The sequence below is a fragment of the Parasteatoda tepidariorum genome, chromosome 3 (assembly GCF_982258835.1).
Source record: "Parasteatoda tepidariorum strain Cologne lab strain chromosome 3, Ptep-v5.0, whole genome shotgun sequence".
Taxonomy (NCBI): domain Eukaryota; kingdom Metazoa; phylum Arthropoda; class Arachnida; order Araneae; family Theridiidae; genus Parasteatoda; species Parasteatoda tepidariorum.
Genome location: NC_141757.1, coordinates 70,444,299 through 70,461,514, shown reverse-complemented (window position 1 = coordinate 70,461,514; position 17,216 = coordinate 70,444,299). Strand labels below are relative to the sequence as shown.

Below are 17,216 nucleotides of genomic sequence, written 5' to 3'. Positions count from 1 at the left end.
GTGGCGTAAATAGCCACATCAATAATATTTTGGAATCAGATTTATTTCCTTTGAGTTATGACAGTGGGAGGAATGTTTGGTGGAATATTTTCTGAAATAGTAGTGAAGGGGATAGTAATTTTCTTTTTAATATGAGAGATTATCAAAAAATACTTTTACAAGCTTAACATTCAACTTTGAGTCCTTTACGCTGTCTTTTAATTATAGAAATTTTTATGTATTTAAATAATTAAAATAAGTTTCCGCTGTGCGTAATTAAATTGATATATTTTTGTTTTAAACTTAAGGCATCATTCGAGTACATTACTAACAAAACTATATTAATGTATTCCCTGTTTCGAATTTTTCTTTTTCGTAAAAGAAGAACGGGGGAGTTTTTAAAAATGAACTACTTGACATCTTCAATTTCTAATGAAATTGGCTCTTTCGTATTCGAAAAAGGAACTCCATGACGATTTTTATTTTATTTTATAACCACAGTTAAACAACCGACCCAATTTTGGGTTTTTTCACTACTAATGTTCAACTCCATAGCCTTGTAATTTTGAACCCAATCCAGAAGACAAGGCAACCCCTGGATCGAGTATTGGGAGAAATTTTCCTTCTTGGAGGACTTTTGCATGGTACTAACCCGCATTTGCGTTACATGGGGAGGAAAAGCACGAAAATCTTCCACGGTTAACCTGATAACAAGGTGACCCCAACCCATGATCCGTCTACAACTGAGGATATATTGACGTCAGCACTGTAGTCGGTGCGAGCCGGGAGTGGAATTCGTATCAACCAGCCATCGCTAGGATTCGAACCCGGTTCGCCTCATTGGATGGCAAACGCTCTATCCCTTGAACCACCACGGCTTCCCATGATGATTGCTTGAAATAGGGGCTTTCCAATGTCAAGAAGGGGATTAGATTTGTTAAGGATTTGTGAAATGGATGCCTAATATTATACTTGCGCATTATTGTTTTCATCGCTATTTAAAAAGTTTAAATGGCTATAGGTAAAGTAGTGATGAATTTTATATGCGCTTTTCTAAAAAAAAAGAGAGAGAGAAAATGAAATTTTGAAGTTATGCCGAATGATCAAATATAATTTGTCAAATAGATAAAATTTTTGGGAGGTCAAAGTGACCTGCCATCCCGGTAGGGTTCAAACTTTCTCCGCCGCTTATGGTTAAACTATTGGGACCACATTTCTCATTTTGCAGTTACCGGTACCACATTTGTTCAAATAAGGGAAAGAAATGTATGTACATTTAGATAAAATGCGTCTTTGTGTCTAATTTCAAAATTTCATCTTCACTAATTAAGTAATTAGCATATTTTTGGTCAATCCTTCGAACTATTACGATAGTATGAGGAAATAGAATATAATTTAATTCGGGTGATACCTTTTTTTTGACCCTAAGTTTATATTTATTAAAAAAAACCTTATTTTTTTGGCTCAGACGTTAATGTAAATCAAAGATTAACTATTTTTTCGGCCAAAAATATGTGTAAAATCGTTTCTTAATTTGAATCAATTCGTTCTTAAAAATCAAACAATTCTTGATAAACAACTAAAAAATACTTCCTCTTCTCCATAGTAAAAAATCCGACACACTTTTTTCAGTTAATACGTTTATACCGATGTATTCCTGATAGTTGTCCTATAATAATCGAGTGAGATATGCCTTATCATTTATTAACCGATGCACTTTTCCTTATTCCCCATAATAAATGAATAACATGAATGCGTAACTTTCCCTTTCTCATTATAATTTTCTGATATGTTTTGCTCTGTAAGTCTATAATAATTGTTCAAAACTGCTTTCTTGCTGTGCTATAATAATTGTCCGATAAGCATTAAATCTAAATAAGTTTCAAACACTATTTGGTTAAAGGTTTATTTTTTTAAATTTTATAATTTAATAATTTTATAACCGGCATTGAACAGCCGTTCCAATTCTGAGTTTACGACTATCAATGTTAAGCTCCGTAGCCTTGTAATTTTGAACCCAACCCAGAAGACAAGGAAAGTCTTGGATCAAACATTTTGACAAAATAGCTTGGTAAAGGAGTTTTTGATGGAACTAACCCGCATTTGTGTTAGATAGAGATGAAAACCTCTCACTCATGGGTATTCTAACCATGATCAGTCTACCGCTGAGGATATTTCAAGTCAGCACTATGGTCTGTGCGAGCCAGAAGCAGAATTCGTACCAACCAGCCAGGGCTGGGATTCAACCATGGGTCACTTTATTTTGTCCAAACGAACGCTCGATCACCTGAGCTACCATGGCTCAGTTGATGAGATTTATGCTTAATTATTTTTTAAAGAATTTTTTTTAAAATCAAAATTGTGTAAATATTAGTTCATTATTTGACAAAATAGTATAAATATATTGATTTCTTACCTGCTAAAATTTTAATTTTGCTTGCTCGAAATCAAGCTCCCACGCTTAATTTTAATCTTACAAGCTCGAACTATTTATAATCAAGTTACAGAATAAATGTTATTATTTAACTTTGCTGTTAAATTTTTAAATCCATTTACATTTAAAAATAAATGCTTAACTTTCTGTAATAAGATTTATGCGCTGCTTTTATTGAATTATATTTGACTAAAAAAGGGTAAATATATTAATACTTTAATTTTATTTAATTTTAAATCATTAAGGGTTTATTAAGAAGTTTCGAAAATAATTGCGTAGTTCAGATTTTGCTTTTCTTTATTTTAAAATTAAGATAAATATTTATATTTCCTTAGTTGAATTTCTTAGTTGGTTAATATTACTTCACCGCCATTTTTAAAAATTGAAATTTTCCTCCGTTGCCATTTGTATTACCAATTAATTCGAAAATCCCGGTCTCCACGACAATCTAAAAAGACAATCCGCTAGTTAAATAAAAAGTCGACGAAAATAATTGCCGGACCCAAAAGAATTTTCCATTTCCCCCTTTAAGATATTCAAATTTATTCATGATAAAATTCTCTGACTTATAATGGAACAGAATTTTAGTTGTTTTTTCATAATTATTTTGAAAAGGAAATATTAATTATTCATGCACTAATGGTCTTCATTCTTTCTAGGCTTTTGGAAAGCAGAGAAAAATAAGTGGTACTACTGAATTCAAGCAATTAACAAAGCAAGATGCTAAAAATGAGTTGGCAAAAGAATTGGAGAAGATTCTTAACACAGCGCCCTCTACAGTGGAGAAACAGGTATTAGCATGCAAAAGTTGAAGAGGTCTTTTTATAGTTAAAAATAAAATGAATTTTCAAGCCATAAAGTGGAAATTGATAAACACATTAGAGGGAAATTTCTTTTCCTTATTTGTGATCAAACTGATTTAAATATCGTATTATTATTCAATAATTAAGTATCAGGTCTACTTTTTAATAACGGGAAAAAAAAGATTTCCTACCCTCATACATACCATTTACATCAATTTTAGTTTTTTTTAGGGGATTCAACTTTAAGTAGATTAAATGCATGAACTGATTTTTAATAACGAAAAAAATAGTTTTTTTTTATTTACCACTCACGCACTGTAATGGTACGGTACTGTATGGTTAAAAAAAAGACCATAATTTTGGTTGATAAAAAAGACTATAATTTTGGTTAATCGAACCAAAATATACAGTTTTTAAAACATTCATTTGACAATTTCTGTTTTGATATTTTAACGGTTTACCTGAAATCCTGCTTTTCTAAATTATAGTTCTCATTTCTACATATCTACTAAAAGACACAAAACTGAAAAGTAAATTTAACTGAATAAATGTTGTTCATGCAATTCTCTAACATATTATGATATAATTACCAAATTTTCCACATTTACCAAATTTTGTCAAGTAGTTTAATACTTCTTTCTTGTTAACTTTAAGGTAAGGAGTAGGTAAGGAGTAAGGTAAGGTAAGGGTAAGGAGATAGACTTAAGTCCATTCTCTAAACAAAATCAAAGTACGTTTTTCTTAAAAAATGATAAAATAAATTAATTATAATTTTAGAAAAATGTGAACATTTATTTTGAAACTAAGTTTGTTTAGCTCACCCTAAATAGTTTTCGAAAACTCGATGTAGGTAAAAATCTGACTATTATGTCAAAAGTTATTTAAAGTATGATGTTTTTTATTTTGAACACTGAGCACTGTGCTAAAACTACACAGTATACATTATATTATTAGGTCAGAAAAATATAAAGCAGTATTTTATCTTTAGAGATTAAGTTTTTTTTGTGTTCTTTTATCTGCATAAAATTTAATTTTGCATAAAACAGTATTTTGATTTTAATATGGAGAAATATAAAAATTTATTATGGATTAAAAGTGATTAATTCATTGTATTATTTTATGTAATGATTAGTTACTGCTTCATAGTTTAATGTTTTTTTTTCTTAATCCAATTCCTAAACAAGATTCGATGCCGTTTGTTTCATTTGCAGATAATTTAAAATAGGGAAAAAGGAAATAATATGGAAAGATGTGCGTTGTGAAAGTGAATGTTTTTAAATTTTTTTAAAATTTAAAGAAAAAACAAACAAAACACTGGGTAAAATTTTTTTTGTTGTATTTATACAAATACTTGACCATGTCTTATTCAGTTGTGGGGATTTCAAATGCGAAATTAGTTTGATTATAAAGCTAAAAATTTTTTTAAATGACGTTTTAATTAAAAAACTTTTTTTTTGGAAATGTACAAGTTTAGAAATTTTATAAATAACAAGTGTCACGAAAAAGTCCTAGGGGAGTTATGGCAAGATTAAAATTTTACAGAAATTCATACCCGGAAAAGTATTTATACGAGGTTAGATACGCATCTCCTTTATGATCTTTCCAGAAGCGCATGAAAAAATAGTTCATGATGGGGAACACCCCTAGCGGCGTATGATGACTATTCGAGGCATGGTTTTCTATGCTATTTTAATCTTAATGATGTGCACTAACACTTCTAGAACTTTTCAGCAACATTTATGTGACCCTTGCTATATATAACGTTTGTAAACATATATATTATAACTTAAAGGTTTTATATATATATATATATATATATATATATATATATATATATATATATATATATATATATATATATATATATATATACATATATATATACAGGGTGTCCCAAAACGACCGCATAAACTCTGCACAGCTAGACTCCACGTTGGGAGTACATAAAAACTGCCCAAAGAAGCGTTCCTGCACGATCCATAGTTTACGAGAAAAATACGAAAAACAAAGTATGACGCTTTATTAGACATATCAACAACAGTATTTGAATATCTTTCAAGACGATTATGTTTAAAATGCTCGCCGCGCATATTCTGCTTTAAATTGTGCATAGTATACTGCTGTTGATATGTTTAATAAAGTGTTTTCTCTTGCCCCGGCAGTTACGCCATACTTTGTTTTTCGTATTTTTCTCGTAAACTATGGATCGTACGGGAAAGCTTCTTTGGGCAGTTTTTATGTACTCCCAACGAGGAATCTAGCTGTGCAGAGTTTATGCGGTCGTTTCGGGACACCCTGTATATATATTCAATTCAGGGTAATTTTTCCTGATCTGAATTTCAAATATAATACTTCGTTAAAATAAAATATATTTAGCAAATTTCGTATAAAATTGCAAATTCACCTACAATTTAGAGTTAATTTCTAACGTGATTAGAATTTACAGAAATAAGAATCGGCTAAGGAAATAAATCCATTTTGTATGATTTATTACAGTCTACGGTCATTGACCTATCTAGATTAAAAAAAGAACTTCATTAAAAGAGTGTAACTGCAACGATTATGACGTATATTTTTAATGAAATTTTCACGGAAAATGATAGGACGAATGAATATCTTTAATGCAGTTTTTTATTTTGTTGTTTTAAACTTAATCTTTTTTACCCCAAGCTTGATAACATTTCCGGTGTAGATAAATCCAGGAAGTATCATTACCTAATAAAATGTGTTCCTTGTTTCCTGATAAAATAAATCCCTTAAACCTGCATGTTTGTGGAGATTTATGTACAATTTCATTAAAAATCGGTTTAGCATCAAACCGTAATATTAATATGCAACCATAATATTATGCACAGTTGCTGTAATAAGTTATTAAACTGAGCCATGTTTTCGTCTAAGTTGAATCATAGTACCAGGCAAGATTGTTTAATTTGCATGATAATATGGTGCAACTTCGAACTTTATTAAGCTTGTTGTAATTCAGCACGATAATATAGTTAAAATAGAGCCGTATTATATAAACTGTAGAGAAAACTGGAACGATATTGTACATGATGTTCGAATAAGTTTCAAAATGTTGGAAACCGTGTAAGAAATTCCGGATCAAATTCCGGTAAACATTCCGGAACTCAGAATGTAGGTACTTTTTACCATAAAATCGATTTTTACTTTGCCATGTTATAGAACAAAAAATCTGATGTATCGTCATTTTTACTGCAATAATTACCTCAAAATCTCTAAATCACTCTAATTAAATAAATATTTTACTGTAAAAATCACGGTAAAATATTTTACGGTAAAAATGGATTTTACCTGAAAAAATGGATTTTACGGATGATGCATCCAAGTGCAGTATACCTTATTTTGATCCGGATTATTAATGTTATTTGATTTCCTTATACCGTAATTTGATCAGGAATTTTCACAGTGTAGGTTGATTTGTTATGCATTTGCAGATCGACAGCAAAGTGAAATCAGTCTACTTTATTAATAAAAGAAATCGATACTTATTTTAATAAAATGACATTTTTTATGTAAGAGGTTTAACCTTATTAGTACGCACTCATAAAGTAGACAAAAAAGTAAAATAACACGGAAAATCGTATGCGACCGCTTATTTAGGGAAAAAAGAAGTATTAAATAGAATTTTTGAATAGTTGTTGTCCGGTGATATTATTCGTTAATCAATGTTTTAGATGATATGATTTTATTAGATTTGAAGTTTATTCGATTAGAAAGATTTATTTGATTAGAAAGTTTTAATTGATATGTGATTAAATAAAATATTTGGATAAAAGGTTTTTCTAAAGAAAAAATTATATATTCATCTTTTAGATTACAAGTTTATTTAAATTAGTTAAATTTTTTTTCTTCTTTAATCTAACTATCTGTATCACAATTTTAAAGGTCTAATTTTTGATTAATAACTTATAATTATAATACCAATAATTTGAAGAATAATTTGATTAATAGCCTATAATTAATAGTTTATAATTCATTTTCGTGATTCGGCCTCATTTGAAAATAAAAAATTTAAAAATTTTGGATGAAAAAATGCTAAGCTTAAGAAAAATTGAATTATAATTAATTTAAATGTTTATTATGCAATTATTATTTCAATTATTTTTTGTTGACACTTTTTTGACCAGGTATGATGAAAATTATCAGGTCTGTTATATGTAAACAAATTATTCGTACACATTATAGACAACGATACTTCTCATGTAACTTTGATACTATTAATAGTATGCAACTTTAAATCTTTAACAGGAAGTGTTAGTGTCGTGATTGTTTATCATATCTGTTATCAGACAAGGTGAATAGCATAAGGAAATAAAAATGCAGCAAGCAAAATAGTTCTACAGAAATATAAAAATTCAATATTTAAAAACTGCATAAGCTAAATTATTTAGTTATGCAAAAATTTAAGTTTTTATTTATTATTTTTATAACTTTTTTAGAATGTGATTTTGAGTATTCAGCACAATTATAAACGAAGAAGTAGATTTTATTTTGGCTGTGCAAATTAATTCGGATTAATATCTTTTAGGCTTAAGTTTCAGACAGCTATATTTTCAGTTTTTTCAACTAATTCCAAATACTACTTAAATCTTTATCTTAGATTAAATCTTTTAATTGTAATTTAATATATTTTATGCGTGAAGGAGTCTAGCAGTGCCTCTGATTAAAGGTACAATAATAAAAACCTTCTGACATCTTCAAATAAGAAAGATTTTTCATGTGGGCAATAAATGGTTTCGAATAATGAAAACCACCCTCATATAACTATAAAGTGTACAGTTATTTAAAAACATATTCATATATATGTTGTGGTTAAAGTAATAAATCCGGTTATTATTAATACTAACCGGTCAAAATTAACAATAACTGCTTTTTTAGGTTAAAGTGAGAAATAAAAATGGGGGAGGGGGGAGATTTCCGTATCGTGATCTGTGGATATAATGATAAAAAGTATAATCATTTAAGAGCACATTTGTATATATATGATAAAAATAATATTTGTATAGATAATGATGAAAATTCTATTTGTATTATAATTTAAAAAACGTATAATTATTTAAATGCATATTTGTAAGCATGATTATAAAGATGAATGTTTAAGAATTTATATGCATATCTGGTCATGAAATTTGTAAGCTCAGGCTTTTGATTTAAATAAATTTCTTTGAATGTATTACAGAAAACAACCGAAGAGTTCAAAGCCTTTCAAAGGTTATTCTCTCAGTTTCTTCAAGGTACCAGTAGCACAGTGCAATGGGACAAGGTTGAGCCATTGCCACAAGGGGCTGTAAGTGGATTTTTATCTCTTTTTCCCCAATACCTTTGCTTTCAATTGAATATGTAAAAGATGATTTGTTTTAAATGAAAATTTCTTCGATACTTGATAGTTTTTAGTTTTAATGTCACTGCTGTTTTTATTAGTTTTTTATTTTCTGCACTAAGTATGTAAAACTCACAATTTTTGAACTAATAAATTCCGATTATGAAAGTTGTTTTTCTTCATATAAGATATCAGCATTGTTATAAGTAGTTATTGTATTTTTTCGGCAAAAATTCAATAAAAAATTTCAAAGTATTATCAATATTTTTTGTTATTAGTCTATAAATTATTTAGTATTAATCAATTAGGTGTTGAAAACAAGGTGAATTATTTAAAGAAACAATTAAAGAAATGAGATAGATGTGCCCGCTTAGGTAACCAACCATATATTCGCATCTGGTTCCAAAATTAGTGATGATGTTCACCACACTAACTGGAAAAAAATTGTTTTTGAAATAATTATCATTTGCAGCAATAATGTAGATAAGGATAAAATATTGAACATCCGTGTAAATATTACACTTGAAATTGTTGGACATGCAGCAGTGAATGTTATTTTTTTAAATTTCCTAGTCAGAGCCTCCATCTGTTGTTCGAGTTTTGTAACTAGTTTTAAAATTCGTAGGGAATAAAAAACTGATTTTCTAAGTTGAACAAAGCAAAGTACATTTTTATCCTTCACCGTTTTTGTTCAATTGATTTTAAATCGTCGGTACTCGGTATAAACTATTTAGTATTAATTTCTAATTTTTTTGGCGATAAATATTTTTCTAATCTATTGGCAAAGAAACTGCAGAAAATAAATCTTGCTTTAAAATTTAAATTTTACAAAATTCTATGTTCATTTTACTTCCCCAAACCTAATACTAACCATGACTTGATCATTATTAGTAGTTAAGGGAAGTAATTTTGAACTTGATAATTGAAAAGATTTGAGGAAGTATATGTTAGGTGTTCATTGTTTTTGGAAGTAAACATGAAACATTTAATAAAGCGAGTTTCAATCTAAAGTGAGGTTTTGCAAATAGCTTCCTGGCGTTTCTACGTTTCTATACGTTACAAATCCGATTATCATTAATTATTATAATGTTATGAAATTAATTTGTTTTAAAATAATTTAAATCAAACGTCAAAATTTATATTAAAAATTTATCTAAAAGTAATTATTTAAACAGTTGAGGTACCAAATGCCTTCAAAGATAAAGTTTCAAAATTTTTAATTTAGAAATTTTTTATATTGATTTATGTATATTAGGCATCAAAACATGTTATTAAAAAAAGTTTTTTTTAAAAAAATAGTGTGTAAACTGGTCAAAAATTTATGAAATAGACTAATAATTAGATATAATATTATTTAGATATTTTAGTGCAAATAAAGATACTTATTTGTCAAAATAGGTCAAAAATTGCAATTAATTATTTTTAATTTAGCTGTAAAATATAAATAATTTTTTAATCCACTAGTCCGCAGTCTTTTCTCTAAACACATGTATAGATAACATTCATGCAAAATTTCAAGTTGTTCCAACTAAAATATCTTCAATTATTGCATCTAGAATGAAGGAAAATAGCCAAAAAATATTAGTTTTGAAGAAAAGGACGAAAAAGACATATTATCAATTTAATAACTAATATAGATGTTTTTATTAAAATCATTATAACTTCTTTTCTTTAAAACTCAAATGATGGTTTTTGGAACAAAAAAGTATATTGTTATATTTTATATAAAAAACAGGAAAATGATAATTTCGTCAAAATTGACTTAAAAAAGGTAGTCTTACGAACTCATTATAAGTTTAAAAAATATTTCATTGCATTTCACCAAGATTTATTTAAATCTATTCTGTGTTTCTTGTTAGATATATTCACGCATTGATTAAATTTGTTACATGGAAAATAGAAAAAAATTTAGTGCTAACGTTGCAATTCAGGCAGAAGGAAAAGTATTGAAATGTTTTTTATTATTCCTTTTATTTTTACCAGACAGATTTGGTTGTAAAAAATATCTAAGTAATGCATTAATTTAATATTATTATTTAATATTAAGAGACAAATTTCATTTCATAATACATTTTATACATACAATACCAATTACTAGTTTCAATCATAAATATTTTAAAAATATACTTTAAAAGGTAAAATACGTTATCTCAATAAATTATTAACGTAGCTGTTGCTTGCTAAAGTTTTTTTCCTTAATTTCTATATCATTCTGTTCGCAAAAAAGTAAGAGAAAAAATTTGCTTATCACTTTCGAATCTCAATACAAATCACAATCTTCTACCTCATCACAATACAAAAAATTCATGCAAAGATAAAGACTTTCCTTAATTTTAAAAGACAAAATGATGCAAAAGTTTTCCTAAAATAGAGTTATTTCAAACTGAAATCATCTGTAGGAAGTGACTGCAGTTGTAATTACATTAGATCTTAAATTTTGGACAAAATAACCAATTTGCAGGGTGATAATCACTTCTAAAGAGAGCTACATTGAATAAAAGAGAATATAAGATGAAATTCTGCTGAAATTCACTGTAAAGAATTCCGGATCAAATTACGGTAAAAAGTATTGACACTCAGGGTGCCGGAACTTTTTTGTGCGTGAAATCCATTTTTAGCTTAAATTTTACAGAACAAAAAATCTGTTGCACCGTAATTTTTACGGGTAAAAATGGATTCGAAGTGAATTTTACGGATGATGCATCCTAGTTGCCACTACTTTTTACCGTTATTTAATCCGAAATTGTATTACAGTGCATGATAAATTATGTAACGAAATACGTTTTTCGTTTTAAAAAAATTATGCATAAGCGAAAATTCATTACGTTTTGTATTTCTTGGAAGAACTAATAAAAAATGGGTGCATTGAAATTAATGAGTGGTTAAGCATTTGATAATTTCATTTGCGTGACATCATCTAAGCATTGCTTTGTTCTTTGTTATAGGTTATCAAATACCAAAGTTTACCCGCAGCAGAGCCTAACAAAATCAGAGAAATGTTGAGCAAACTTGTTGTGGTCAAGTTGAACGGAGGTTTAGGCACAACAATGGGATGTGTTGGACCAAAATCTGTCATTCCAGTCCGAAATGAACTTACATTCCTTGATCTCACAGTGCAGCAAATTGAAGTAAGCTTTTAAAGTTTTTAATCAAATAATGAACAGGAAAATGCTCTATAAATTTTGCAGAAAATCTACGACAAAAAACTTTTTTAAAGTAAGGCGCTAATTTTTTTATTGAAGTAGTTGTCTACCATCTTCTCCCTCAGCTCATCAACCTTTGTGACTGATTCGCATTCTTTATTTTTTTTTCTTAAATTCAATATTTTCCACAAAAATGATATACAAAAACGACTCTGTGATAAGTATAATTTTATGTAAGAACATTTTGTTAATGTGTTAATCGTAATGAAATAAATGATTATTTGGATTTGAAAAATAATCAACTCTACTTAAAAAAAAATCAGCTTAAGAGTACAAAATTTGTGACATAATAAGAACAAATGACCGAGGAGCAATTGTATTGGTTAACAGTATAGCACAGAGGAAACAGTTTTTACACTTCTTGAATAAAGTTTTTTATATTTTAAAAACTTCAATATAAATGTTAAGATTCAAATTATTCAGAATCTAATTTCTCTATTCTTCTTTTTTTTATATTTTCGACATCAACTTAAGCGTGAGTTAATAAAATAAATATCTTGTGACAGAAGAACAAAATTTCATTCAACAATGGATAGATGTTCTTCTTTTGAAACTATTAAAAAAAGGGAGAAAAAGCTCTTAAAGTTGCTATAACATAATAAGCAAATTAAAATTTCATCGTTAATTTCGCAAATGAAAATGGCACGTCGAATTTCAACTCTTTAGTTGCATTTCTGGGGTCTGCAGATCGACCCGTTTAGTATTTTTTACTTCAAGTTTAATAGTTGATAATTTTCGAACTAATGATCAGATGTTAATTTTTTTTTATTCCATTGTATTTCCTGTATATTTTTTTTACCCCTTACTAACTTCAAAATTCTAAGCCTTAAAGCTTTTACTAAATTCGAAGTCTTAAATTATTGTTAATAATGTTACTTATACCCTAATATCTTAATTTAGTTTGCTAATTTGCTAAGAAACGATTTGGACATAGAGTTTCTGATTTGATCGTGGATATTTTCGTATATTAAAAAAGTTGGTTTCTTCTCCAAGCTGTTTTCTTTGGGAAATATTTGATATTGAGTCTTACCATACGCTATCTTTATTATAATAAATTACATTTATATTAGCTGAAATATATAAAATATGCAATATATTAAAATAATATAAAATATAATAATATAATATATAAATTTTTTTAATTAATGTATATTATATTAACATAATTGTACGCAGTTTTTAATGTAAAATGTGTTTCAGAACGAATACAGTTTAAATTGCGATGCTTATGAAATGACAAAAGTTATTAATTTAAAATGCATTTGAAATGTGGCAATGATTATAACTAATATAATTATAATTTACAATGCAATACAAGTGAGTAAAAATACAATAAATTTATGAAACGAATAACGAAAATTTAGAAATAATTTTGTTGTTCAAAAATATTACGGTTTTCTTCTTTGATTTCTAAAATTGAAGGCTACCTTATTTTCGTCGCATAAATGAACTGCTTACGTCTTAACCTTGACCATGTTTTCGTTAAGCGATCCTTCAAAGACTAGTTTGACCAAGGAAAAAAAAATTGTTGGGACTTGGAAATGAAGCTTTCATTTTAATTGCAAACAAGCTATTCTTCTATGAAGTCGTGAAGCTATTTTGAAATTAGAAAACTCATATTTAAATTAGTGGAAATTACTTATACGCAGTTCAAAATATCGTTTTTTCCATTACGCAATTGATAAAAAATTACTAATAATTCTTTTTTTAATAACAATTACAATGAAATGTTTGGTTTTGATTCATTAAAAATTTAATATTTAAAATTAAAGTTTAAAATATCGTAACTCCACACAAATAGCTAAATTTTTCTTACTATTAAAATATATATATATATATATATATATATATATATATATATATATATATATATATATATATATATATATATATATATATATATATATATATATATATATATATATATGTTACGGACGGGGAGTGTCGATGAAGCTTCAAAGCAGTCTAGGGTTGCATTTTAAAACTTTTATTATGACAAAAAACACTTAAATGGCAGTACAAAATAATTAGAGCTGGAACATCTTAATGAGCTCGCTCCCCGTAGCCGTTCAGTGAGAGAATGAAAGGGAGTCTGCTTACTTACAGGTGGCGCTGCATGGCGTATGCAACACTCTGTCATCCTGACTTAGTCGGTCTCCGACTAATTGCTTCAAAGGTAAATATTAAACATTATTAAAGGTAATAAACATAAAATATTGATGACAGAAATATTTTGACAATTGAATTGAAATATAAAACAATAAATTTATGAAAATTTAAATCTTAATTAATAAGTAATAAAAAGATATTTTCAAATATATAAATCCACAAATTTTTTTTTCTCACTTCTGAAAAATACGATCAATATGAATATATAGATCATTAAAATAGAAATTTGTCATTATATTCAGTTAATTATGTTCAATTAATTTTTGATTTATGCAATAAAATCCAAAATGAAAATAAATTTTTAAAAAAATCGAAAGTCTGTGTAAAAGTTCTTGCACAGTTAAAAAGTTCATATAAAAAAAAGGAAAAAAGTTTATGGATCTTCCCATGGTTTCATTAAGTCCGCTGATGTGGATGTGACAGTTGGTCCTTCTCCTATACCGATCTTGTGAACATCATATCTATCGTTGGGTCTAATTTTTGTCACTGTGTATGGACCGAAAAATTTTGGTCGAAGTTTCAAACCTGTCCCGAATTGGGTTCGTTTGATGGCAACTCTGTCGTGGAGCTTATACTTCGTTGCTGTCTTTCGTCTAGTATTATAATTGTGCTTGGTTTTTTCTTTTTCGCATTGTTCTGCTTCTTTTCTTTCTTCGACGATTAAATAAATCATATCTTTAACAAATTCTGGTTCATTTTTGAACGTATCAGTTTTTTCTATAAGTTCTTTTAAACAAATAATAGTAGCATTTTCTGGAATATCTATTCCTAATTCCTTGACGGTATTAACTAAATCTTCTTTTTTAGTATTTCGATACATATTTGATAATAAAAAGGATTGATCCTACCTTGTTTGAAGATATCGGTGTTTGTTGATATAAGAATTCACAACTGTTTCACTACGATGCTACGACTTTTATCGTTGTTGACGTTGAATGCCGTGACTTATGTAGAAGAGAAGTATCGATTTTTAATTCGTTGAATGTTGATGTAGAGATTTCTTAATTGTGGACGGGAAATTGGTCACACAGGTGGTTGAATTGGCTTTGTTGTAGAACGTAGTTGTGGAATATATTTCTTTAGACAATTAGGCGGGGAAATTGGCCTCTTGAGTTGTTGATTTTTCGCTGTAGAAGATATTTAGATCTGGAAATATATCATAGGCGGTGGAATTGGCCTTTTGAAGTTGGACATTTGTCAGCAATAGTTCGTTGTTTTGAAAGCGGGAAATTGGCTTTTCAGTATAGGCGGGAGAATTGGCCTTTTGTAGTTGAATATTTTTCAGCAATAGTTCGTTGTTTTCAAAGCGGGAAATTGGCTTTTCAGTTCAGGCGGGAAAATTGGCCTTTTGTAGTTGAATATTTTTCAGCAATAGTTCGTTGTTTTCAAAGCGGGAAATTGGTTTTTCAGTTCAGGCGGGAAAATTGGCCTTTTGTAGTTGAATATTTTTCAGCAATAGTTCGTTGTTTTCAAAGCGGGAAATTGGCTTTTCAGTTCAGGCGGGAAAATTGGCCTGCGTAGATAAAATTGTTCGAAGATATTTTGAATTATGCGGCGGGGTTATTGGCCGACTTATGAAGTAGAGTTATTGCGCCATTTTGTTTGGGCGGCTATCGCTTTCAATTTTAAGCATCAGGTTCCGATGACCGGGTAGAGCCCCCATGTTACGGACGGGGAGTGTCGATGAAGCTTCAAAGCAGTCTAGGGTTGCATTTTAAAGCTTTTATTATGACAAAAAACACTTAAATGGCAGTACAAAATAATTAGAGCTGGAACATCTTAATGAGCTCGCTCCCCGTAGCCGTTCAGTGAGAGAATGAAAGGGAGTCTGCTTACTTACAGGTGGCGCTGCATGGCGTATGCAACATATATATATATATATATATATATATATATATATATATATATATATATATATATATATATATATATATATATATATATATATATATATATATATATATAATATATATATATATATATATATATATTGGACTTGGAATTGCATGATAAAACATTTCTGGTTATATAAAACGATAATTCTGGTAATTATACGAATATTTACGGTATTTAAACTAGTCATTTGATAATTTTTCCCTTCGTTAAAACAACGGTTTACCGGAAATTACGGTTTTCTAAACCAAAGTTCTTACTATCGTGCATTTAGTAAAAATATGAAATTAGAAAGTAGACTTAACTGAATAAATTCCCTTCATACTTTAACTATCATGATAAAATTACCAAATTTTCCTTCAAAATGATCATTCATCTTACCATTTTGTTTGGTAATTTTAACCATTTAATGTCTAAGTCTTTCTTGAATAGAATACTTATAGACCGTATAATTTGTTTACTCTTTTTGATTTATTTAAAACGGTGATTTATTTAAATAACTGATAAGAGCAAGGTGACAGTTAATTATTTATTTTCCTAACATATTTATAAATTATAACAGATAAAAAATAGGCTTAAAGTATGCTTTCAAGTGTTTTAAAGATACTAAATTAGATTAGAAAAAGCATGGTGAGCAAGCACAAGTTGGATAAAGGAAGACATAACTATACATACAGTGTTATAGTAAGATATGATCCAACTACAGTCATGCTTCAGAGCTGTTAGTGGAACAGCGATACCTCACGATGAGGAAGACCTTTAAGATTTATTGCAAGTAAGATTACCATGCATTAATGGGGTCTCTGTTTTGTGCTATCTGTTCCTCAGTTTGACGAGAGACAAACCAATTTTTGAATTAAGTACAAGTGTCTGCAATTATATCTGATTCAAATTTATTTACTTATTTATTGTTACACATCAAGTTTTACGGTTGGATTCGAATCCGCTAACTACATTTTGCATAGAATTTGACGGTAAGGCAAAACTGCTTGACCAGGGAGGCTCCTGTTTAACTAATGATTTAAAAATAAACTTTACTATTCTAAGTATTTATTTATTGCTACCCTTGCATATGAAAGCTTGTGTGCTCATTACAAATCACTGTTTATAATCTCTAGTCAAGTTGAAAAAACAGATAGATATTCAAGTTGAGGAACAGAAGGAAATTACAAAGATACAGCTATTGTAGCTGTGAGCTGGTTCGAATTCTATCGTATTCTTGGATATAACTTTGTGCTCTCCGTATCTTGTGCTGTCAATATTTTGACTTGGGTATACCAGCCGAGAGCCGTGTAGTTCAGTGGTTTGAGAATTGGACTTCAGACAGAAGCGGCCGGGGTTCGATCCTCCACTCCGCTAAAACCCATCGATTACAGGCGATATACGTGCTCGAA

The 17,216-nt window shown here is 28.7% G+C and overlaps 1 protein-coding gene across 2 annotated transcripts in view; it reads left to right on the top strand.

The window, feature by feature from the left end:
- LOC107452659 (UTP--glucose-1-phosphate uridylyltransferase) overlaps positions 1–17,216 on the top strand; it is a 77,375-nt gene that overhangs the window by 14,115 nt on the left and 46,044 nt on the right. For both annotated transcript variants that reach the window (XM_016069205.4, XM_016069206.4), the window contains exons 2-4: positions 3,073–3,204; positions 8,417–8,524; positions 11,503–11,685. In XM_016069205.4, the coding sequence (XP_015924691.2) occupies positions 3,073–3,204; positions 8,417–8,524; positions 11,503–11,685 (423 nt within the window). The remainder of the gene's footprint in view (positions 1–3,072; positions 3,205–8,416; positions 8,525–11,502; positions 11,686–17,216) is intronic.